Source organism: Ascaphus truei, chromosome 4 (assembly GCF_040206685.1).
Source record: "Ascaphus truei isolate aAscTru1 chromosome 4, aAscTru1.hap1, whole genome shotgun sequence".
NCBI lineage: Eukaryota > Metazoa > Chordata > Amphibia > Anura > Ascaphidae > Ascaphus > Ascaphus truei.
The window spans coordinates 127,623,259-127,649,294 of NC_134486.1; the positions used below are offsets into that span (position 1 = coordinate 127,623,259).

Below are 26,036 nucleotides of genomic sequence, written 5' to 3' on the forward strand. Positions count from 1 at the left end.
TTGGGTTGATCAAGAGTCCTGGACCACAACATTTGTTCCCCCCTCCTCCATCTAACAATTCATAGAGACCTAAGCTATCACTTCACGCCCCACTATTCCTTCTCCCCACATTCACTCCAAAACTTGCTATGGTCCCTCCCCATGCATGATCTTGGGGAGATCAAGATTAAATGTTGATTTATGGTGAGCACCGAGTTCACCATTCCTTTCCACCCATCTTCTCCCCTAAACTTGTATATTGTCAAAGGCCAGGGGTCAGCAACCTGCAGCTCTTTCTGCACCTACATGCAGCTCACCTGCACTGTCTTGGATTGCCTCTCCCCAGCTGCTGCCTCTCTCCCTCACTGTGGCTGAGGGGTGGCTGAGGGGGGGCCCAGCCAGCACTGGTCGAGCTTCTTGTTGCCGCCGGGCATCTCTGCAGCTTCTGGCCTGCCTCCTACACTGTCCCACGTCGGAATCATATGGCACGCATCGACACCAACGAGAGGCCCGGCGTGGGACAGTGTAGGAGGCAGGCCAGTAGCTGGAAAAATGCCCGGCGGCAACAAGAGGCCCAACCAGTGCTGGCTGGACCCCCCTCAGCCACCGGCAGCACAGTGAGGGAGAGAGGCAGCATCTGGTGAGCGGCAATCCAGGACAGTGCAGGAGAGAGGCAGGCCAAATGTAAGTGTGTATGTATGTGTGTGTGTGTATGTATTTGGAGGGGTAGTGTGTTTGTATATTTTGGAGGGTAGGGTGTGTGTATATTTTGGAGGGTAATGTATGTGTATTTGCAGGGCAGGTAGTGTATGTGTATTTGGGGGGGAAGTGGTGTATGTGTATTTGGGGGGTAGTGTATGTGTATTTGGGCGGTAGAGTCTGTGTGTATTGTGGCGAGGATGGAGGTGGGCAGGCCTGAATAAAGGTGTTATACCCGGCTGTTCATCCTCCCCTCGCATTGGGAATGAAGGGGTTAAAGTTATTTGCCATACATTGCTGTGTTTGCCCTGTCCCAGCCGTTTTTACCCCCATTTGCAGTCCATTTCCAGCCTGCTGTAGTAAAAGAAAATGTATTGCCTGCTACAGTATATTCTGTAGAATCACAAGATGGGAGTATGGAGCACCACAGTAGGCACTGATTGAATACGCGTGGCTGCGGTTAAGCCGTTTATGTAAAGCATGGGTATTCATTTACTATTGGTTTGACCTATAACCACAAGTCAATTGGATAAGTGGTTTGCGGTTAGCTTTACCGATAGAATGTATCCGTTCCTCGGTTAGCTTTCTAACTTGGAAGGCGGCCAGTCAATAGACGTGGGAACTGTGTCAATTGAAGTGAGAATTCGGTGAATTTACGTTCCCGAAGCCGGCATTTCAAGTAAGGGGGCTAACTTGAGAACGGAGGCACCCTGGTTTTTGGGGCGCATATGTAATAAAATAAAACATGACCCCACATATAAAAATTACAGTGACAAGACCCCAGAACAGAATGTTTTATTAAAGAGTGTAAAAACTACATTTAAACTGTATGGGCAGGAACTGTTTTTGCAAGCCCGGGAAAAATTCCTTTAACATGCAAATGTATTAAGGGTGAATGAGCTGGGAGTATTTTTCATCTTACATTTCAAAGAGGTCCTGCTGAGTGCAAGACTCTAAGTCTATGGGAAATGCAGGAATGAAAAGGCCCAGAGATCCAAGGTGTGAAACTGGCTGGGATGTTGCAGGGTGGCACATCCCGGGCCATTGACAACTTCGAGCCAAACCTCAGACTAGGGGGTGCCAGAAAAAGGGTTTACCCCAGGTATGCTAAGTTGCCTGGGTGTCAAGCCGACACATGCGCTTTGCAAACCGGGAAGCCTTTTTGCCCGGTTTTGCAAACTGCGGGCAACGCGGCTATTGGTGGGTTAACTGTGCCCACCGAGCTATCCCAAGTTGTCTTCTTCTTTGTTATTACAAGTCGAGATGTAACCACGCATCACGGAGGATTTCGTTCAAGCGCAGCGGCACGGTTCCAGTACGCAAGGGGTTAATGACAACGCAACCAAGAAATTACCCCAAACTACGGAATTCGTTAGCCCTGAGGACTTGCAAACGAATTCCCATGAACTGCTATGAAATACTTTGTGGTGGCCAAGATATTGGATCGGCAAGTTGCGATCTAGCCACATTACTTTTACTCAAAGACTGCATTTCTTGCGCTTTCGTGGAAAAGACAATTTATTTTGTTTCCCCACCCCAGTAAGTGTTGTTTTAAGTGTATTATGAAGTTGTCGTGTGTTTGTCTATCAAGGAAATAAATCGCAATTTATTTTGCTCCTTGTCCTATTCAATCAAGTACCCAGAAATATAAATGTGTTGGTAAAAGTTGGTGTCTATCGTGACATGTATGTATTGTGTATTTGAAAATGACACTGTTTTGCACAGAAAAATAATGGGGAAAAAATAAATATAGAGACATTATTCTGAGATGCATTTTATTCCCCACATATTTTTTCCTTTCCCTAATTCTGATTAAAGTAAGTTTGTTGTATGTTAATGCTTATACAGTATATACTGTACCTGTTAGTGTATGTAAAGTAAATTAAGTCCAGGGCTCTGCTCTTCTCCCTCTCCACCACTTCATTTTTTTTAAATAAAAAAGCTTGGTTGTACAAGTGCTATCTGATGTGTAATGTAACCGTGCTAAAACAACTGGAAATTATTGGCTAGTCTACTAGCAGAGAGTAGATGGTGCTATCTGTATGCCCAACAGTGGAGTAATTTAAGAGTTAAACCACTCCACTTATTGGTTTGGTATATTAGTAATGAGTACAAAGAGGTCAGATTGTGCTATGTTTATGCCATCTAGCATACCCAATACTGGTTTAATGTAAGGGTGTAGAACCAACTGGCAGTTATTGGCTAGTGTACTAGCAGAAATAGAGGGTGGAGATGGTGCTATCTGTATAGCAACTTGGAATACTATTTATACACAATTATAATTACTATTCTATTATATATAATATATATAATTATAGATTTACATTTATAAAGGGTTAATCAGTATGATCTGATCTATGTTTTCTTGTCCATTTTACTGTGCTTGCTTCTTGTCAGTGTTTCTGGCTGCCCCTTTCATCTAATTTATTTCTGTCTCTCTTGCTTTTTGTATTTGTTTTTTTTTAATGCAAGTGCAGAGCCTAAATCCTATAGCCCCACTCCCATCTTCTCCCTTCCTCAGCTGAGGCAAAACGTTGGCAGTGAAGGGATTGGCATATTGACGGAGAGGGAAATGTTGCAACATTTGATCTGAACGGGAAGAAGGAATAAGGCTTTAACTCGACCCGCTTGCGTAGAAAAGGAATAACCCAGAAACCGAGTGTTCTCGGCATCCAGTTTTGGATATTCCAACATGTCACGGTAGCTTATGACAAGATATAATGAACACCAAATATCTGGGTTGAACTGAACGAGGCTTAGATATAATAAAATATAATTTATTCCTTAAATAAGGTGAACACAGCAATATAGTACAATTAACAGACAAGAAGGTAACACTTACTTAGGGTTGGGGGATGGAGAAGTATCAGCTAGCAATTCTCCAGCAGTCAAGATTGGATCAGAAGCACAACTCCAGCAATCCAGTGACATTCAAGATGGTATCTGAAGCACAACTCCAGCACAACTAAAAACTGTAGGGTTGACACAGTTTATATACCTGTGCAACCCTATTCTTAACATTGAACACAGCCTATTGGTGAACAATTATCTTTATCCACTCTCTAATGTGGAGACAACAGACTAACAGACTAACCCATGCCCTCAGGTAACAGAGTCTGTTGATTGATTAATACTTAATCCCTAGACATTGGGTAACAATCAAGGCAGTTAACTTTTGATTGCCATGCTTAGGCTACTCAGCCGTCTGCATTTTCAGAACAGATCCAAAATAAAATACATATACACTTGTCACGATAGCTTATGACAGGCTGTAATTTACACCAAAACTAAATATAAATATATATATACCTGGGTTTGAATTGGGACGAGACTTAGATATGATAAGATGTAATTTATTCCTTGATAAAGGTGAACACAACAGATATGTACAAATAACAGGCAAAATATAGACACTTACTTAGAGATTAGGACAGAAGGCCATCAGGATACAGACTGGGCCACTTCTCCCATATATTTCAGTTGACATCACAGCAAGACACACAGGTCATACAGCAATACCTGCATCATCCCAAGACCTTGCATAAAGACACAGGCCTGATGACATGCAGACATGAAGATCATGAAGAACATTTGCATGAAGAACTTTGCATGAGGAACATGAAGAACAAAGGAATATAGGGAACAGCAGTTTATATATCTTTGGTCCCTCTATTCTTAACCTTAAGCACAGGGGATTGGTTTTCAATTACCTCCAGCCACTCACTAACGTGGGAAAGCATTCTGACCCATGCCCCCCTGCTAGTTGGCACATGCGCAGTAGAACTCTGGGGTCTCATTTCTGAAGCCCCACATTTGCATCAGGAATGCCAGCCAGTCTATCATTTAGAGTTCTGGCAGGAAAACCTTTGTTGAAAGGTGTGAAGTGGGACACTTAAAGACTGCTCTGGCTTGAGCCTCCTCCGCCCTTAGGTAAACAGGGAGGGTGACAAGACCCTTTGAACAACACTTAAATCCTAGACATTAGGGCGCCTCTTGGGCCATCTGCTAAAAGGAATTTCCCCTAAGTCTTTGTCCATACCTTAGAATACAGTATTAAGCATAAAACATAAACGTATTAAAATATCTGGTTCCACTGGGTCTAGCAGAACCAAACTTCCCAGTTCTAATGGCCGGAACTGGGGCACCATATGATCCAAAAAGCGACTTGCTACGACCTATGGAGCCGGAGTTACACAAATGCACATTAAATCATTTTTCATTTTAATACAAAAATCTCCGCTAAAAGAAATCTCAGCCTTTCACTAAATCCCCATTGAAAACAACGGGCTCCGCCGCCATGGGTTTCAATGGAGCAACTCTGCCGTTGTAGTCAATGGAGTTTCCTACCATAGACTTTCAATGGGGAACCGCCGCCATTGAAGTCTATGAGAAAATCCACAAATCTTTACAGTCATCCATACTCCGCCTGGTTGGTCTGAGGGGGCTGGAAATGGGCATGCATTAAAGCCGGAACCTTGGCTACATGTCACCCAAATCCCATCCCTCTGGGCATTCCAGAACCGGAGATATGGACTTACACATTTCAACATTTTACACTTAGTCATTTTTTCACCATGCGGCTTTTCCCCCATTAGAATCAATGGGAAAAAGTCCCGAACTTTCAAAGGGGTCCATACTCCGTCGGGTTCATCCAAGAGGGTCAAGGATGGTTCTGCAGTGATGCCGGAGCAGTGACTACAGATACCCCAAACCCTGATCCTCTGGTCCCTCCGGAATCGGAGATATGGATTCCTAAATTACAGCATTTCACACTTAGGGCCTCATGCAGTAAGCGACGATTATGTGAAATCGGCAAGCTTATCGATTAGTGATGTTATTGGCGTTTTTCCCTCTCCGTATGCAGTAAGTGCCGAATACATTCAAAATCAACCAGAAAACAAATCCGCCCACTCTCACGATGATGAGCCGATCACACACAGGTGTATCGGCGTGCGTGGCGGGGTGCTGTTAGGTTGCACAATCACAAATCTTGCTGAATCAGGCGAAACAAGCATGTTTTTGATTGCGCGCCATATTTAAAGGCAACGTGTACTGCTAATCATTCTCTGTGTTGTTGGGAGTGAGAGAGAGAGAGAGACGCACAGAGCTGGACGATTGAAGATTTGCATATTGACTGAGAGACTTGTTGTGTATTGGGTGAGCTTTGTCCTTTGTTGTTTTGTTTACATCTTTGTCTTGTTTTATATGTGGAAGTGTTTCGTGTGATTGCCTGTACATTTCTTGTCTGTTTTTTGTGAGTGCTGGAAGTATGCCCGCAAAGCGTGGGAAGAGTGATGCTGGTGGGAGTGGGAGTGCTACTCGTGGGAGTACGCGTCGGAGTGAACGTACTGTTCAGGGGAGTGATGTTGCTGGTGCACCGAGTGGTGTTGCTGGGAGTGGGAGTGCTGTTGCTGGGAGTGGGAGTGCTGTTGCTGGGAGTGGGAGTGCTGTTGCTGGGAGTGGGAGTGCTGTTGCTGGGAGTGGGAGTGCTGTTGCTGGGAGTGGGAGTGCTGTTGCTGGGAGTGGGAGTGCTGGTGCTGGGAGTGGGAGTGCTGTTGCTGGGAGTGGGAGTGCTGTTGCTGGGAGTGGGAGTGCTGGTGCTAGGAGTGTGAGTGCTGGTGCTAGGAGTGTGAGTGCTGGTGCTAGGAGTGGGAGTGCTGGTGCTAGGAGTGTGAGTGCTGGTGCTAGGAGTGGGAGTGCTGGTGCTGGGAGTGCTGCTGGTGGCGCAGTTGCTGATGGGGTGTCTGGTGGTGGCGTGCTTGCTGGTGGCCAGCTTTTGGAGGCTCTTCCATTGGAAGAAGGAGAGTCCAGTCAGCACCAGCCAAGCTCTGACCCTAAACCTGCTCGGAAAAAACGTGTGGAGAAGCCACGTAATCCTCGCTTCAATGACCAGGAAAATAGGGCTCTTGTCACTGGCATTCTGGAGCACTATGACAGTCTCTATGGACATTTAGTAGGTAAGTGTAACTTTACATTTATTATTCAAATACATGTGATCCTAGGTCATCTGAGTTTTGTTCATATGCAAATATGGGTACACAATATCTTTCTATGTTCATTAGTGTGGAAACACAGCTTTTTATCATGCCTTACAAGGACAAATAAACACAGGCGGTCAATTTGCCAGAACTGCATACAATATGAATGCAACCTTGCTTACATGTATAGGTTTAGTAGTGAATGCTCATGTGCTGCACATATTACACATAAAACAGCATGTTTGCTATCTCTTGGAACAGCTAGCAGTGTAGGAAACTGGTGCTTATATTATTATTAATTTACCTCATATCTTTTATATGTTTTTCAAGGGCGGACAAGTGCAGCAAGCAAAAAAGAAATGTGGGACACAATAGTCATTGGTGTCAATGCCTGTGGGAATAGTGTTAGGGACAAGTATCATTGTCGGAAAAGATTTGATGATATTAGGTCCAAATTGAAAAAGAAAATACAAGACCAACGCGTGCATGCTACTGGCACTGGAGGTGGGCCCACACCACAACGTCTCATATTGACTCCATTGGAGGAGCTGCTTCGGCCAAAATTACTTACCGTCGTCGTGGAAGGCTTGGCTGGTGACCGTGACATTGGAATTTATCCGTCACAATTTCCAGCAGGTGATAAATATTACTGTACTAGGCGTGTCGTTGCTTACAGTTATTTTGCATATTTACACTGCTTTTTATACTGTCTTCACAATATAAGCATACCTGCATCTATATATGTATATGTCTGATTCTGTATATATATATCTCAAAATAGACATATATGTAGTAGTCCTACTAAAAGCAGTAACTAATATAGCACGTGCCATTGCGTGCTCATTTACATGTGAATTCCCAAAATGCATAGCTGCAGTGGAAGCAATTGATGGTGGGCGAAGATGGGGAACAACAGGGTAGTACACGTGTAACACATGTTCATGAGAAATTATTAGTAGCTACAGGTACAGAACAGAAATATGTATCATATTATTGTGTATTTTATTGATTTTACTCCGACAAACATGACATTACTGCCTATTTTAAGCATGCATCAAAGAAATTGCATGTAACGGCCTACAAACATCACTGGCACTAACACATCTATAGTTGCTTATGAAAAGGTCCATTTTTGCTTTATGTCATATACAAACAGCATAATGAGGCACACGTATCATATGTTATGTCATTGTTTTCATAACTTAAACACTGCAGATGACTACTTAGCTCATCTACCATTGTGTTAAAGCAGCTGCAATTAATATCTCATCACAGCATACACTTCAACAGAGGGGGTGGGGTTCAGCACACACACTAATTACAGCCTCATTTCACGGTCAACTTAGTTCACACCATTTGCACCTGTTTCAAGTCATTGAAAGGTGTGGCTGATTAGGCTTTTTGGGGAAGGGAATACCTTTCTTACAACCTGAATAGCACAACTGAAGTTAATCACACTCATTTGAAAGCTTAACTCTAGCTACTAAATGCCCCAACAACTCATTACTTATCAAAGCGTACGTCACACATTAGTTCACTCATATCTATAGTTGAACTACTATGAAAGACACATTATCACACAATGCATGTGTTGTCTTGTTGAGTCACAGCCACATTCAGGTGTGCCACATCTTCGATTAATGTACCACACATATCCTCTACCAAAAACAACACTTTTTGCAATATGACCACCTTCATGATAACCATTGTGAATGGTCATCTCATGATAGTTATGTACATTATGATACTGATATCACTACACAACATATGATTTTTATGTACTCATTTAATCTATTTATCCTCACGCTTTACTGCAGAAACATAGTATGTTGTATGTTAGGGAACTCAAAAATTCTAAGTACACAGGCATGTACAGTGTTATTACAACTATTTATGTTCACTTTCACACACATTTTCGGTTAAGGAACTGATGTTGTTAGTTAATCATAAATACAGAACATACAATAAGTGTTTGTTCAATATTTACACATGTAAATGTAAAACTTATGTTATTGTTATATATAGTTGCCCCTGGAGGACATGTGTCACCTGAGATGGAACAAGTGTCTTCACCTGGGTCAGCCAGCTCAACACTACTAGAAGGTGAGTGTATCATTTGCTGGCCATATAATATGTGCTCTTCTATATGTTATGTTGTCATGTGCATTATTTGTTTTGCACATCTTCTTTAAATAGGATTACTTAGTGTCAGTGAAAATTAAGTGTAAGGCAACATGTATTGTGTTAGTGATGTTAATTATCATGTAGGACTTCTGAGTTTAGAGCAACTTTTCATTCATTCATATTTCATACTGAGTCCAAACATTATTCGTAAGTCAAGGTAGTTTTTAATGAGGTTATAAAACGTATGCTAACATGTTAGGTGTTACTTAGGACACAGTACAATTACATAGTAACACAGCATACATTAACATGCCATTTAATAATGTGTACATTTCTTTTTAGAACATCATGGTGATGAGGATGATGAGTATGATGAGGATGACGCCACAGAAGAGACTGAAATACAATCATGTGACCATGAAGAGGTGCCAATAGAAACTGTTGTACCGCCAAATCGTCCATCAACTTCCACATACGATGCAATTGTAGCTTCAGAGGGAAAAATAGTGGACGCAGAAAATCGTCGCCATTCAGACATGATGACAGTGCTGGAAAGGATGATTGGACTGCAGGAAGAAACAGTATCACAATTGGCACATCTCCACAGAGTCTTCATTGAAGTGCCTAAACAGTTGCAAAAAATCAACACCTCATTCGAAGCATTAGTTGTTCAGCAAACACAAGCTAATTACTGGAGAATGACTAATGTACCACAATTCAACACCTCCCAGCCAGGATCTGTTCATGCAGGTCAGTTTTCACCACATTCATCTGATATTCATTCACCAGGCCCAAATGTTACCGGTCAAGTAGCAGACATTGCTGTGCAGGTTCCTGATGACATCCTACCGCTGCCATCTGTACAAATTCAGCAGCAGACACCTACAAAGGAGGCGACAAAAACAAAACAAGACACACATGAAACAGACCAACCATCACTTGTGCAGTGTCTACCAACTTGCTCACATGTGTCACTGGGCACAAGCCCTGTCCGTGAACAGTCACTACCCAAAAGCCCTGTAGGTGAGTCGCTGCCCAAAAGCCCTGTAGGTGAATCGCTGCCCAAAAGCCCTGTAGGTGAGTCGCTGCCCAAAAGCCCTGTAGGTGAATCGCTGCCCAAAAGCCCTGTAGGTGAATCGCTGCCCAAAAGCCCTGTAGGTGAATCACTGCCCAAAAGCCCTGTAGGTGAGTCACTGGCCACAAGCCCTGTAGGTGAGTCACTGGCCACAAGCCCCGTAGGTGAACAGTCACTGGCCACAAGCCCTGCCCGTGAAGTGCCAGAGGCCACTCAAAGTGGCTCTGTTGTGCCTAAAGTTGGTGGCAAAAGAAAAAGGAAAATTCAAGAGACAACAAGCAGGCCTGTTACTCGCTCGCAAAAGGAACAAAAAAAATAAATGTTATAATTCAGAAAATATGTGTTTGGCCTTGTTTTGTTGACTTCAGATTATCTAATTACTATTGTATGTATGCTGAAGACTGTGTTGTTTCCAAACTTTCAACTATGTTCTTGTACACGTGAAGTTTTGGAAATGTTAACACTCATAATTAATTGTGTTATAAATATTTATGTTGTAATCGTCTGTTCAGTAATGGTCCACCAGGAGCCAGTTGCTAAGTTTAGAGAAGCTGCCATTGACTTTGCAGCAAAACATTGCATTTGGGTGTGTTAATTGATGTAAGAATTGCATATGCATATTAGTCACATGCAATTATTAAAACACCTAAGTAAGTGCAAACATCTTTCTTGTACGTGTACAGCAGGATTATGTGTAAATTATTACTTACCTTTGCCTTGCTTGGCCATTGTAATTTTGTCCTTTAATCAGTTGTGTGTTCGTTTCTATAACATCTCAGAATGTATAATAATATATATACACACACACACACACACACACACTGAGTGAGTGTGAGTGTGAGTGTGAGTGTGTGAGTGTGTATATATATATATATATATGTATATATGTGTATATATATATGTATATATGTGTATATATATATATATATGTATATATGTGTGTATATATATGTATATATGTGTGTATATATATGTATATATATGTATATATGTGTGTATATATGTGTATATATATATATATATATATATATATATATATATATATATATATATATATATATATATATATATATATATATATATATATATATATATATTACTATATAAACTGGTATACACAAACTAATACACTTCATGCTTCCTTGTGAAAGCACACTATTTTAATAATACAGGCCTAATGTTTGAGAAATATCCTAAGTATGAGACTCTAACAGTATTGTGCTTAAACAAATGTTTATTACTTCATTCAATCATGTTTCTCACCATTTAAATAGGTTTCATACAAGGTATACTTAATGCCATCAATGTTGTGTGTACTCCTGCAATATAAAAAAAAAAAAAATATTATATATAAATATATATATATTTTTATAAGAGATATATATATATATATATATATATATATATATATATATATATATATATATATATATATACACACGTATTTAAACTCATGCAGACAGGGAGTTAACCAGACTTTCACATACACACAGAAATGTAAGCGGGGAAAAAACATTTCTTTTTGCAGGTGTGTTTTTACTGATATGCCTGGCTAAGAAATATTTTCACACACTGGTCTTTGTTAGTTTTCAAAAAAACACTATGTGAACGCATTCACAGTCTAGGGATGTTTTTCACAAACGAGATAAAAGAAGGAGAAATGTTTCTCCCACAGTCCCATATCACGAACCACAACTGTTAACCCAATTAGACAAACAAATCCAATTGGCGTTTGAAATAAGGAGTCAAAGTAGTTACTTTTGTTGACCTTGACAAGGAAAAACAGGAGTTTGTTAGCCATTCAGCACATTCATTTTGATGAGCAAATAACACAGACCTGCACACAGCTTTTGTGCTACTCAGACATGGCTGATGAATTCGTTAACAATATTAATCCCCTTTTAGGGTATAAGTACATGATCTGTGAAGCCATCTTGAACAGTCGCGGACAGAAAGCAAGCACACGCCAAATCGATGATTTCATTCGAGCAAAATATCCTTATTACCAAGACCGTAAGCATGCACGGAATTTTAATTCCTCAATAAGATTCACTTTATCAAGTAATGACTTTTTTGAACGTGACCAGGATAAGCTACAACACACCTATGGTTTCTGGAAGATTGCCCCGGAAAAACAATTTCTCCTGAAAGACGGCACTTATATTGTCGTGAAAGGCATATTTATTCCTAATGGCAATAGCAATGTATCCGCTACTACTGATCCGTTTGAATCGATACGTGCTGCAATATCTGCAGCCTCCATTCCTGAAACCCACATTGTACAAGAACAAAAGTACTATGATTATGTACCAAGCCTTTCAGCTGAAATTGCATTGGAATGGGAACCGGAAGAAATGAACCTACCTCCCGACCAATTATTTGAAGAAAGCAGTGGCGATTCCTATGAGCGCATCCTGGAGGAGATATGTGCCATACTGGATTCAGCGGTTGGGTTAAGCGTGGATGAAAATGGCTTGCATTTCTGGAGCGACCAGTTGCAGCCAGGCAAAGAGTTAATTCTAGAAGAATGGTAAATATAACAATCGTTATGCGTTGACTCTGCGTTTAAATTTTTTTTTTTTTTGTAACCACCATTTTCACTTTCAATGCGTGGATACAGCGTAACATTGCAGACTGCATAACATGTAGCGATCACAAACAAATTGTTTCCTAATACAATATAGTAGGACCTGAAAGAGTAGTACACATTGCTGACGGAATAAATATACGTACTTTCCTATCCCTTTAAACATATTAGCAACATTTTACCATTACTCTAACACATACCTGTTTTGTTATCATACAACATCTACAACATTGAAAACCGGGTCCACCACGTATGACGTGGGACCCTTGTCATGGGCCAAGGCGTCCTTAAAAAGGATTAGTGATGTAAGTCCCGCCCCCAAGCGACGTGCGCGCCTCAAAGCCTATTGGCTGTCATGTTTTGTTATAGTAACGGTAACTGCAGTGTGTGATGCGTGCGGCTCAGTGTTTGTAGGCGTACCCTGGGCGTTAGCCGAATGTTAATTGAGTGGGAGGAGTGTTAGCGTGCGTTTCACGCTGGCTTAACATGACGTCACACGTATTGCATTTGCGCATTGTGTTATCGGCCGTGCTTTCTGTTCAAACACGTCTGTTTAAAAAGAATACAGATGTACTCGTTTAGAACGAATGTAGTTTCGTCTTCATTGTATTTGAAATAAAGATGTTATGTTTACTGGTATTTTCAACATGTATTGAACGCACAACGTACGCTTTGTTTTGCGCATGCGCTAACAGTTAGTGGAGCCAAGCGTGAAGTGCGTGCGCACACAAAGATGTGCGCGCACATCTTTCAGTATACAGGCAACGTTCACTTCTTATACATAGTTATGCCTGCTACAAATTTAAAGAAACATTACATACTGATGAACAGTTTTACTTCTAACATATAAGTGACTGACGTGTGTATGTACACAATCATATAGAGCTGCGTAACGCGTTGTCACGGATGCATATCTAGTAAGGTGCCATCTTTGACCATCATGTGTTTGCTGTATTTCAGAGATGTCGGGGAACATACAATCGGATCAATGTATGATTTCAGAAGAGTCTACCTTTATATGAGATGATTGTGAGGAGGAGCCACCGACTACTATACTACATATGGAACTAATTTTATATTGCTTGCAGCGCTTATTAACAAACAATTAAAAATGTGATACCCTTATGCCTATATTGCATAAGCACTTAATTAACATAATGATGTTGCAAAAGAGTGCCTCATGAATTTTTATTGAGTGTTCTTTAATGACTACTAACATTTTATGACATGGTGTGTTTTATATATAACAACCATTCCCACTCTGCTAACACATTTGTGTATTCTAATATGTAATGGAACGTATGACTGTCGAAACTATGTAACAATAATAATAATAATATGAGCATGTTCATGTATAGGGCTGCTAGTTGTACGCAGCGATTTACAGACACATGTTTCAGCCTGAGGTCCCTGGCCCGTGGAACGTACAAATGTTTTTTTGCCGCATGAGGCACAGGGAGATAAAGTGACTTGGCAAAGGTCACAAGGAGCCCACACCGGGAATTGAACCAGACTCCCCTGCTTCAAACTATCAGTGCCAGTGTGTGTCTTTACTCACTGAGCCACTCCTTCTCCCAATGTAAAGGACACTTACAACCAAGTAGCCATTTATTTTTAAAATCTCTTGTTACATGGGTATGTAGATAAAATGGTTTGGGACTGTAGCAAATAATGTTACTGGCCAGATGTTATGGTCCCCTCCAATGCATGATGTTCTGAATATGACATCACCATCATGTTATGAAGTACGTTTCTGTGTATATTTCATTAACCTAACTAACTATAGTTTACTGTGTTTATTAATCGTTTAGAAATACATAGTATAGTCAATATGATGATATAAGCTACCATAATAAAGCTGGTGTTATCATTTGTCGGTGTTATACATGGATCCTACACCAATTGATAGAGACACAAACAGTTGTCTTAAAAAGTGTGTCTATGCTAGTGATGAATGTGCTCCCGTAAGTAAACAAATAAGTACAGTTATCCCCTTTTCTCCAACCACCTCTATATTACATTAATGGAAATTATAAGGAAACCTACATAAAATGTGATGAAATGTGAGTAATCATTTTGTAATACAATGCACATGAAAGCTCAAGAGTAGCTAAATGCATATACATGATACAGAAAGTACATACAGTATATGTAACATTTGTGTTTAAACCAATATGTTGGGTTTTTAGTTCCAATAATTATAGGAAGATTGAGGTAGCCACATCTTATGAGAGATGTCAGCAAATATACATACCATGATCAGTCATACTGGAGATATACCTATAATGCAAAGGAACAATATATAAATTGCAAACATTGACATGCCATCTTCAGTACCGTAAACAACACAGCAAAGTGTGTATTTGGTGTTAAATGTACAACACCATGTATATTTCATGACATTCAAAATGTAAATCAGCCTGGTGTACACATCATCTGGATGTACATGTTACACTGCACCAATAACATTGTATGTAAGCATACTAGAAGCATGAATGATTATGGGCATAATATGTGTTTTGTCTTAGCATAAGGAATAACACAATGCTAAAATATTATTGCTTTGTTACCCAAGTTGTATTCACATACACACAACTAAAGTACAATTGAAGAGGGATTATATAACCTGTGCAACAATAACATACCGGTGCCACATCCCTTTGTGCACACAGCAGAGAAAAGAAAGGTGTGCAACCCATATTCATCTGTGTCCTAACAGAAGGTTATATAAAGAAACATTATTGTTAATATAACATAATTAAACTATAAAAGTAGTACTAGGAACATATGAGTTTGTACTTACAAGAAAAAAATGAATTGATGAGATTCTGTCGTGTCTGGCCACCACTGGCTGTTTGTTCATTTTCAGCAGCTACATGGGTGGGATGCTCGTCTACCAAAGCCTCAGCTAGGTCTGACTGTACATTGTGCCTGAGTGCAACATTGTGCAAAATGCAACAGGCAAGGATAATATCAGACACTTTTTGAGGCTTGTATAGAAGAGCCCCACCAGTTCTGTCCAGACACCTAAACCTGGTCTTGAGTAGGCCAAATGTCCTCTCTATAACAGATCTTGTAGATATATGGGCTGCATTGTACCTGTCCTCTGCTTCAGTTTGAGGGTTTAGCACCGGAGTCAAGAGCCACGGCCTAATTCCGTATCCTGAGTCACCTATAATGAATGGAGCACACATAAGCTGACATTAGTGATCAAATTGTACAATGCCAACATTCCTAAATCAACATGTGTTTTGTGTTAGAACATGTAAATATGTACTCACCCAGCAGCCAACCAGGTTCAAAATGTCCCTCTTCGAACGCATGGAAGACTGAAGAGTTCCTCAGGATAGAGGAATCGTGACTGGAACCAGGGAACTTGGGTACCACATGCATTATCCTCATCGTGGCATCACATACCACCTGTACATTGAGTGAATGGTAGTGCTTCCGATTGCGGTACACATGCTCACTCTGACTAGGTGCAATCAAAGCAACATGTGTGCAATCGATTGCACCCAGCACACATGGTATCCCTGCTATATTATAAAAGCCAGTCCTGACTTCCAGCCACTCTGTCGCCTCTGTAGGAAAATGAATATAATTCCTAGCGCGTCTATTGAGTGCATAGAGAAACTGGGTCAAGGCCCGCGAGAATGTAGATTGCGAGACCCCGCCCACTATGCCCACAGTTGTCTGGTATGACGCGGAAGCAAGATAATGTAATGAGCACAGCATTTTAACAAGCCCAGGGACTGCACGACCTCTGGCTGTGAAAAAATCTAAATCCCCCCTTATCTCCTCATAAAGAGCTAAGATTGCTGCTGAACTCAAACGATAGCGACTTACAATCTCCTCCTCACTCATCCCATCTAACAGGGTTCTCTCCCTGTACAGACGCGGACGAGGCACAAGTTGTCTCCTCTGTCTTCTCCTCTGATCTCCTGTCCCTCTACCTGTCCCTCGGCCTGTCCCTCTCCCTGTCCCTGTCGTATCCGCGTCACTGTCACTGTCCCTCGGTGTGTCCCTCCCTTGCCCTATATGATTGTCTTCATCATCAAGCATGTCATAGAAAAGAATGTTCCTCCGTCTCCTAAACAATCTCAACATTTTGAAATGAGTAGCTGTGAATGAGCAGGTAATGTGCGTCCTTTAAATAGGTATGTGATGATGTCAGGTGACATAGTAAAATGCAAGGTGTTACATTAACATAATAAAGTACTTCTGTGGCAAGCTGTGTGCACTTGTTGTTCTAAGTATTTGTTGTGTGTATTCTGCAGGGAATGATGAAATTTGGCAATGATGTGACGTGAAGCTTTGTACAAAGATTGCTTGCAAATAAATAGTTGCATGTGCAATGCATGTAACACTTGTGAACGCAAGAGTCAGTCATGTAATGAGACAAAAAGGCTGAGATTGACGTGGGAAAAGTTTTGTGTAACATGTGTAATTATCCATGTTATTGTGACATGTTGGCAACAATGAATAGTCGTGTGCATATGCATGCATTTGTGTAAGGAGGATAGTTGGTATAGAATGAGTTTACAAGGTGTCCCAATGATGAATTACTGTACATGTGTGTATAAGTTAGGTTGAAGTGCTTGTAATGCAACGGTTACAATGTAAACATGCAATGTGATTGAGCGTCCAATAAGTGACGTCATGAAAATAGGGAGGACCCAAAAGTATATGTAAACATGAGAAGACAGATGTACATGAACGTTTAAAGATGCGTGTCACATTACAAGCATTGTGTAATGTAAAGGAAGATGAATATACTGTGTATGTGTGACATGTGTGACATGTGTGACATCATGTAAATAATTGACGCTGAGTTGAGTAAAATGTGTGATATGATGTGAGGTTCTCCTTTAAGAGTGTAGTATAGTATTTTCCCTTGCCACATCATCACATGATGAGTAATGTGACCCGCAAATGCTGAAAACATGTAAAAGTCGAATGTTATGCAAATAAGACACATCAGCTGTGACACAATGCAGGGAATGCCCCCACACTGTAATGCAAATCCCCCTTGTATTGTGAGCAATGAAACGTAAACAGTACTATACTGTTATACGTCCCCGCTCCATTGACTTCCATTGATGTACAGAAGATTTTTTTTTTCTAAGTGCCGTTCCGGCAGCCTTAGCGATCGTTCCCCCGTCCAAAATGCCAACTTTAGTTGGCGGGAGAAATCGGCCATAACATCTCAATTTCGTAGTGCCGATCAGCCCCGATAAGCTGTTTTTTTTTGTTGAATCCAGCCGATTTAAAAAAGTGGCGATCAGTGTCGAAAACAGGCTTATCGGCAGCCGACTGGCCATAACCAAATTATCGGCTCCGAAACCTGGCGATATGAAGCACTTATCGGCGCTTACTGAATCTCAAACCCAATTTTGGCTATAACATGGCCATATTTCCCTTATCAACGCTTACTGCATGAGGCCCATAGTCATTTTTCGGAGCTGTTTCTGCCGCCGCCATTGAAGCCTATAGCGCGACCCGCTCTTCTCGGTTCGACCCTTATCGGGGGTCCAGGATTCGGGGACCCGGTTGTGGTCGAGTTGGGGGAAGCCTAGGAACTAGGGGCAAAAAGAATTTTATTTCTAGGGCCCCCAGAACTGTTTATTCCCACGTCAATTAACGTTGAACTTGACTCAAGTGATTTTAACTCTTTTAAAGGACATTGTATCCGCTTTGCGGTTTGCGGTCTGGACGGCAGCCAACTTGTTCTTCGAAAGTTACCTCGAGGAACCTCCATTGAAGTTGATGAGCCCATTGACTTTCAATGGGAAACCGCCGCTCTCCCTCTCGGACGCCACCTGCTGGTCTTTACAGGAAACAGGACTAAAACAAAAAGATTCTCCATTAGAAGGCATGGAGCCCTAATGGCGGCCAATGGGGACCTGCAAAACGGTGCCTGAAAAGGCGGGAAAACTTCACAAAGAGCTATAATCATTAAAGGACTATTAACCCTTGTGCTCCCGGATGGATTCTAGTGTGTGTGTGATGCAGACACTGATTAACAATAAACGAGGGGGGAACAGGGAATATACATTTTCAGGTTATGACAAGGGTTAAATCACACGTCTGGGCCCCAGAGCAGTTAATCCCTTGTCTCCCTGGTGAGGTTAGAGAGTGGCCAATTGGGGTGTAACCCCTTTAATCCCGGGCCAAATCCTCTCCATCGTCACAAAACTTTAATATCTACCCATATTAATAAGTTCCATTCTGGTGGGCTCAGTGGGTCGACCTTTGCCAGTTTTTAATGCCTACAGTGACTCCACATATTGGCCAAATATGAACTCTCTGCGACCTCCAGAACTGGAGATACAGAAATGCACTTTAAAACATTAAAATACATGCTTATAAGGAAACATGGGAACAGGGGAACATACATTTTCAAGGTATAACAAGGTGCAAACCTCATCCCTGGACCGCAGTCCAGTTAACCCCTTGTCTCTCTGGTGAGGTCAGGGGATGGCCATATGGGGTGCAACCCCTTTAATACCGGGCCACCCCCTTTCTCCCTCTACACCTCCCCTTCTTAATGGGTGACCTGTGGCCCACTGGCCCTAATGGGGAGTGGGGCACTGCTGGCACCCTTAACGAACTCAGTCTCAGAGGGATAGTCCTGCCGTGAAAGTCCATCAGCATTGCTGTTTTACCCTTTTTGTGCTGAATAGTAAACTCAAACTCTTGCAAGGCCAAGCTCCACCTTAGAAACTTGGCATTCTCCCCTGATGCCCTCTGCAGCCAACTCAGGGGGTTGTGGTCTGTGAGGACCGTGAAAGCCCTTCCGTACACATAGGGCTGGAGTTTTTTGAGTGCCCACACAATGACCAAGCACTCTTTCTCAATGGTGGCATAGGCCACCTCTCTGGGAAGTAGTTTTCGGCTGAGGTACACCACAGGGTGCTCTCTACCGTCGTCCCCCACTTGGCTCAACACAGCCCCAATGCCATAGTCTGAGGCATCTGTCTGTATAAGGAAATGTTTGGTATAGTCTGGGGCTGCCAGTATGGGGGCCCCAGCAAGCGCAGTTTTCAGTGCCTGGAAAGCAGTTTCACAGGCAGGAGTCCATGTGATAAGCACAGGCAGTTGCTTCTTAGTCAAATCAGTCAGGGGTTTGGCCATGGCGCTGTACTGTGGAACAAACTTCCTATTGTACACTGCGGTGCCCAAAAATGCCATGACCTGTTTCTTGGTCTTTGGAACAGGCCACTGAACTATGGCTTCTACCTTGGCTGGCTCTGGTTTGATGTGCCCTCCACCCACCCTGTGCTCTAAGTACAGGACCTCTGTCATCCCTACCATACACTTAGTGGGTTTCAAGGTAAGCCCAGCCTCCCTGATCCTATCTAGCACTGCAGCTACATGTCCTAAATGGGAGCCCCAGGAATTACTAAAGACAGCAATGTCATCTAAGTAAGCCCTGGCATAGCTCTGCATCCCTTCCAGTAACCTATTGACCAAGCGTTGGAAGGTAGCCGGGGCAATCTTCATCTCAAATGGCATCACTAAAAACTCATAAAGGCCACTTGGAGTGATGAATGCTGACTTCTCCCTAGCCTCCAGGGTCAGGGGGATTTGCCAATAGCCTTTGCTTAAATCCATAGTGGTCAGATACCTTGCCCCCGCGAGTTCATCTAGTAACTCATCCATTCGGGGCATGGGATAGGCATCTGACACCGTCCCAGCGTTGAGCAAGCGGTAGTCCACACAAAACCGGGTGGTCTTGTCCTTCTTAGGAACTAGGACTACCGGGCTTGCCCAAGGACTCTGGGACGGAGTAATTACCCCTAGGGTCAGCATCTCCTCTATCTCCCTCTCCATACTCGTCTTGACCTCTGCTGACACTCTATAAGCGTGCTTCTGCAGGGGCTGCAGGTCCCCTGTGAGCACTGGGTGTTTTGTGAGATGTGTGGTCCCTGGCATGTCAGTTAAGAGGGCCCCATTCTTAGCTAGCATGTCCCTGGCTTCTCCCTTCTGCCTAGCACTCAACTCTGCCCCTATCTCCACCTGCTCCACAGTGTTTCCCTGCCTGCTAGAAATCATAAGGGGTCCTACAAGATCCATCGCTACTTTCTGGAAGGGTTCCCCTATTATCGGTAGGGGTTTCAGGGGTGCCTTCACACGGTCGCTCGCCTTACCCACTCGCTGGCAGGCATCACAAGAGCGGCAGAAAGTGCCCACATCTCGAGATGCCCCCGGCCAGTAGTAACGCTGTAATAACCGGGCTCGCGTTCTATTGACCCCATGATGTCCCGCTAATGGAATAGAGTGAGCTACCCGTAACAGTTGCTGTCGGTACCCCTGGGGCACTACTAGCTGTCGCTTACCGGTCAATCCCTCCTCTATCCCTGAGTTCCCTTCTTCTCTATACAGGAGTCCCTTATACCATAGGCAGTGCTCAGTGCCTTCCCCTGCCTGAGATTTGGACGCCCGAAGTCTCACGCCGGCCAGGGTAGGGTCTGTCTTCACTGCCTCCCTAAACTGGGCTCCTAATTCTGGCCACCCCCCAGTCATGTTATTGTCAGGGGAATGGGGAAGGGTGAGAGGGAACAGTAAGTCAGTCTGTGGTTGCAACTGATCCTGGCTTACCTCCCCGGGCTCCTCTGCGCCCTCCGCTAACGTTGGTCCCAAAGGCTGGGGGACTGGCGCCACCGCCATTGCCGCTGCCTGGCTCCGGGTAACCGCCGCCACTGCAGCGGGCTTGGGCACTCGGTCATAGGTGCAGGTCATCGGTCCCAGATCGTTGCCAAGAAGAACATCGGCATCCAAACCGGGTTAAACCCCCACCTCCCGCACACCCTGGCCCTCCCCCCAATCCTAAAAGATTCTGGCCACTTGCAGGAAACGTGGCTCTCCGTCGGCCACAGTGATCTGTATCACAGGGCCTGGGATCAATTCCTCTGGCCGGACCATATCAGGTCGGACCAGGGTCACTGCAGCTCCTGAATCCAGCAAGCCGACTGCTTGCCGGTCACCGACTGTGACCGGGGTGAGATGTCTGCTCCGGCCGTCCGTCTGCTGCAGGTCCTCGCTGAGATGTCCTCCGCTCCTGGCTGTAGGCACCGATGAAACCGGGACAGGTGTGGCATGGGTTGCCTCGCTGGGAGTTTGTTCGATGACCGGTCCGGTGTCTTTGGTGGAAGCCACCCGCACGCGGGCTACCGGCTTCGCAGCTGGGGTGCGTTGCCCCTGATGGGGTCTGCCGGAACGCAGGGGTTCCGGACAATCTGGTCTGATGTGACCAGGGAGGTTGCAGTTGTAGCACCGGCGCTCGTGCTGGAGCTCCCGCGCCTTCGGTGGACTGCTGCCCGCAGGCGGCCTCTGAGTCCATTGGGGGGTATTGGCAGACCTTTTGGCCGGTGCCGCCGCCACCACTGCCTTGGCTACTGTTTTGGCGGTCATCAGGGCTCGGCTGGCCACATAGTCATCTGCAAGCCTCGCCGCCTCCTGGTAAGTCTTGGGCTTTTTGTCGTACACCCAAGCCCTCACCGCCGGCGGGCACTGCTCCATGAGCTGCTCCTGGAAGATGAGGTCCAGCAGGCGTTGGTAAGTCCGTGCCTCATAGCCCTCCACCCAGCGTATCCCGTACAAAGCCATGCGGGTCACGTAGGTAACATAGGACTCCTGGGGCTGCCTCTCCTCCTGCCGGAATTTACCCCGGTAGGCTTCAGGGGTAAAACCGTACTGAAACAGTAACAGTTCTTTCAGGTGGTAAAACTCATCTGGAAGTGCCATCATCGTCTGCTTAGCCAAGCCGGACAGTAAGGGGTCCAAACGTGCAACCCTATGCTGGGGAAGCACTTTGTACCGCCGGCACTGCGTTTCAAAGTTCTTTAAGAAACTGTCAATCTGGTCAGTGCCTTCCACGAACTTGGTGAGACTGTGCTGGTCCAGCTTGAGTTCATCTGTGTTGGGTTGGACAGGGGGGCAATAAGTGGGTCTGTTCACTGCCATAATGATAAACTGCAGCCGCTCCTCCGGTGTCCCTCCGTCTCCCCACGCAGTAATCAGTGCCAACATTTCAGGGGTGAACGGACTGGTATAACAAAAAACAGATAGAGTGCGCAAATTATTAAATCTATTGATTAACCCCTTCACCTCCGTGTATTATTTATATAACAAAATACAACCTCTAAATCGATGGGTGACCTGCAGCTATATGAACAGGGGTAAACCCCTAGGCAACTGAAACACAAAAAAGACAAAAGCGCAAACGCACATAGTGAAGTTTGTAAAAATGGGTGAATATAATTTTAGGGTATAATATCTGCGTACATCAGGTTAGTGGGTATAAAGCATTTCATGTACAATACATGAGTTTACCAACGCCGCACTGCCGCCTCCAGACTTTGGGAACTCTCTCTCACAGCATCCAGGACACACTGTCTCGATTGTAGTTGGAAACCTCCACTGCGGTGCTGTGTCTTGGTCAGTCTCCTTCCCCGATCGCTGCAGTTACACTGGCGACACACTTTATTCGAGCTTGGCTAGTCCCACGAATTCGGGTATACCCGGGTGTATTGAGGTTTGTGACTGTTTTCTGCCCGAGTACATTGAGTTATTTTCCAAGCAGGGATTGAAGCATTTTATTCCCGCTGGCTGCAATACTGCACAGTATATATATATAAACTGCATTACAATTCATGAATTTATGCCATCTGGTAGACACGCGAAGCATTGCAGCCTATTAAATCCTAATCATTATCATTTAACAGATCAGCCGCCCATCAGCCAGGCATGAACCCAGGCTGGGAAGGCAAATGCAACGGGGCTTGTCAGAGGTTAGGAGTGGCGCATTCCAGGTATCTGCCAGGTACATACCGGGTATTTGCTCGAATAAAGTGTGTCGGTGCAGTATAGCTGCTCCTTCTCGGGTCTGTTTTCCAGCTGCCACTGTGTCTCAGCTCACTTCGGCAGTAGGTCACGTGTCCCGCGGGGTTTGCGACCGGCCGCAAACAGGTGATCTCAGGGATCAAGCTAAAAAGACCATTGCCAGAAGAGGGAAAAGAGGAGGATCCAGGGTCCAAAAGAAAAGAATTCTAGGGACTCAACCTACTCAGGTAGATAGAGGGATTTTCAATCTCTCCACGTTTATCCTCACAGAGGATCAAAAAAGAGTCCTAAGTAAAGGACTCTCTTTTTCTAAGACTAGTGGGGCAAACTCATTTCAACTTTTTAAAGATCTTAATAAATTTACAAGAAATATCACACTAAAAAGACACTTTATTAAGTTGAAAAAAGAAACTAACAATATAGTAGATACAATTCAAGCATTAGATAAAGATAAAGATACATCAGTATGTATACATACGCCGTTTAAAACCCAATCCACCTTTTACCCATATCACTCTAGGGGTAACCATGTAGAAACCTTTTTTGATATGGTTTATAATGATCTAAATAAAATTAACAACAGTGATAGAAAATGGAACATTAAACAGAATATGTCCAAGGCTGAAAATCTTGCATTAAAATTTTTGCAGGACAATAACCAACTAATTATTAGACAGGCTGACAAGGGAGGAGGTGTGGTTCTACAAGATCGCTCTATATATGAGCAAGAGGCACACCGACTCCTTTGTGACCCTGTCTTTTATAAGAAACTAACCTCAGATCCTACATCATTATTTCTAATTACTCTTAAAAAACTTCTAGATGAGGCATTATCCAAAACAATAATCACAGAGAAAGAATATGGGTTTCTTTACAATAAGTCACCAAAAATACCGGTGTTTTACCATTTACCTAAGTTGCACAAATCTCTTATAAACCCGCCAGGGAGACCAATAGTCTCGGGTATATCCTCACTGACAGCAAACCTATCCCAGTATGTGGATTATTTCCTGCAAAGAATCGTAGGGGAGTTACCTTCATATCTAAAGGACTCCTCTGCGGTACTAAATCTCTTTGCAAAATTCGAATGGAAAAGCTCGTACAGATGGCTGACGTGTGACGTCCAAGCATTGTACACTAGCATTCCACATATTAAGGGTATTGCAGCAGTGGAGGATTACCTGAGACGGGAACTAAACATCACAGATCTAAACAGATGGTTTATATTAGAAGCCATAAAATATGTGCTTAGCCACAACTATTTTCTTTTTCTTTCCCAGTTCTTCTTGCAGGTTTGCGGAACTGCAATGGGCACACGATTTGCCCCCAGCTTCGCAAACCTGTATATGGGGAACTGGGAAGAAATTTTCATCTGGAAGGAAAATCCATTCCTGAAAAATATAGTGATATGGCGTCGCTATATAGATGACATTCTCTGTGTGTGGGAGGGTGATGAAGAATCAGTAGACGGATTTATGAATTACATCAATCACAATGACCACAACCTGGTATTCACCCACGTAACACACGCAGAGAATGTCAGCTATCTAGATCTGGACTTAACAGCCTCAGTGGCAGAAGGGGTAACAACCAAAACCTTCTTTAAAAAGGTAGACACGAACAATCTCTTACTGGCCTCCAGCAACCATAAAAAAACTTGGATTAGCAACATACCTGGAGGTCAGTTTATGAGAATAAAGAGAAACTGCAGCAATGAGGCAGATTTTGAACTACAAGCCCAATTTCTGTTCTCAAGATTTTTAGAAAGAGGATATAATTACAATCAACTCAGACTTGAACTAGATAAGGTTAGAAAAATAGATCGGAATAAACTGTTAACACAAAAAAAGAAAAATCCTCTAAATGTAGATGAGGATCGAATAGAAGTTCCATTCATTACAAACTATAACTCTATGCACAGACAAATAGAAGGAGTCATAAATAAACATTGGGGTATTATTTCTACAGACCCCATTCTCAGTGGACACATAAACACATCTCCCAAGTTTATATATAGGAAGGCCCGCAGTATAAAAGACACACTAGTACCGAGTGATATAGGGAAAACTGTAACAAATAGAGGTGCCCAATCCTGGTTGAGTAACAATCTAGTAGGGAACTTTCCCTGTGGAAGATGCTGTACATGTAAACTCCTACATACTGAACGCAAAACATTTAGATCAAATATAGATAACAAAGTGTATAACATTACTGAATTTATCAATTGCAATACAAGATTCTTAGTGTATTTACTAGAATGCCCCTGCGGCCTGCAATACGTAGGCCGCACAAAAAGATGTCTGAAAACACGTATACAAGAGCACGTGAGAAATATCAAACATGCACTACAGACTCATAGTGTAAGTCGTCACTTCTCAACCCACCATAACAAAGACCCCACAACTCTGACTTTCAAAGGGATTAAAACCATCCCCCAAAACAGACGTGGAGGAGACAGAGTAAAAGATATATCAGTCCAAGAAACTTACTGGATTCACCAGTTGAAGACCTTAGGTCCTAAAGGCCTAAACGAAAACATAGACCTTTGGTGTTTATACTAAATAATATGTATAAACAGGCCCCGTATAGGTATATGTATCAGAGCAATTGAGTACTTGGTTTTTTTATATATATAATTTGAACAACATCTGCGATATCCATTCATAGTAATAAGCATTATCATTCTTTATACGTGTAAGTAACACCTGTTTGTTTTATTTCAGAGCCTTTGAAATACCCTTAATCACTG

The 26,036-nt window shown here is 43.1% G+C and overlaps 2 protein-coding genes across 2 annotated transcripts in view; both read left to right on the plus strand.

The window, feature by feature from the left end:
* The window catches only part of LOC142493091 (visual pigment-like receptor peropsin), a 72,031-nt gene that overhangs the window by 15,474 nt on the left and 30,521 nt on the right, over positions 1–26,036 (plus strand). The gene's annotated exons all lie outside the window — the stretch shown is intronic.
* On the plus strand, positions 8,709–10,174 carry LOC142491857 (uncharacterized). Its single transcript, XM_075594674.1, has 2 exons — positions 8,709–8,759; positions 9,123–10,174. Exons 1-2 carry the CDS (start codon positions 8,711–8,713, stop codon positions 10,172–10,174), a joined length of 1,101 nt encoding a protein of 366 aa, XP_075450789.1. The 5' UTR covers positions 8,709–8,710.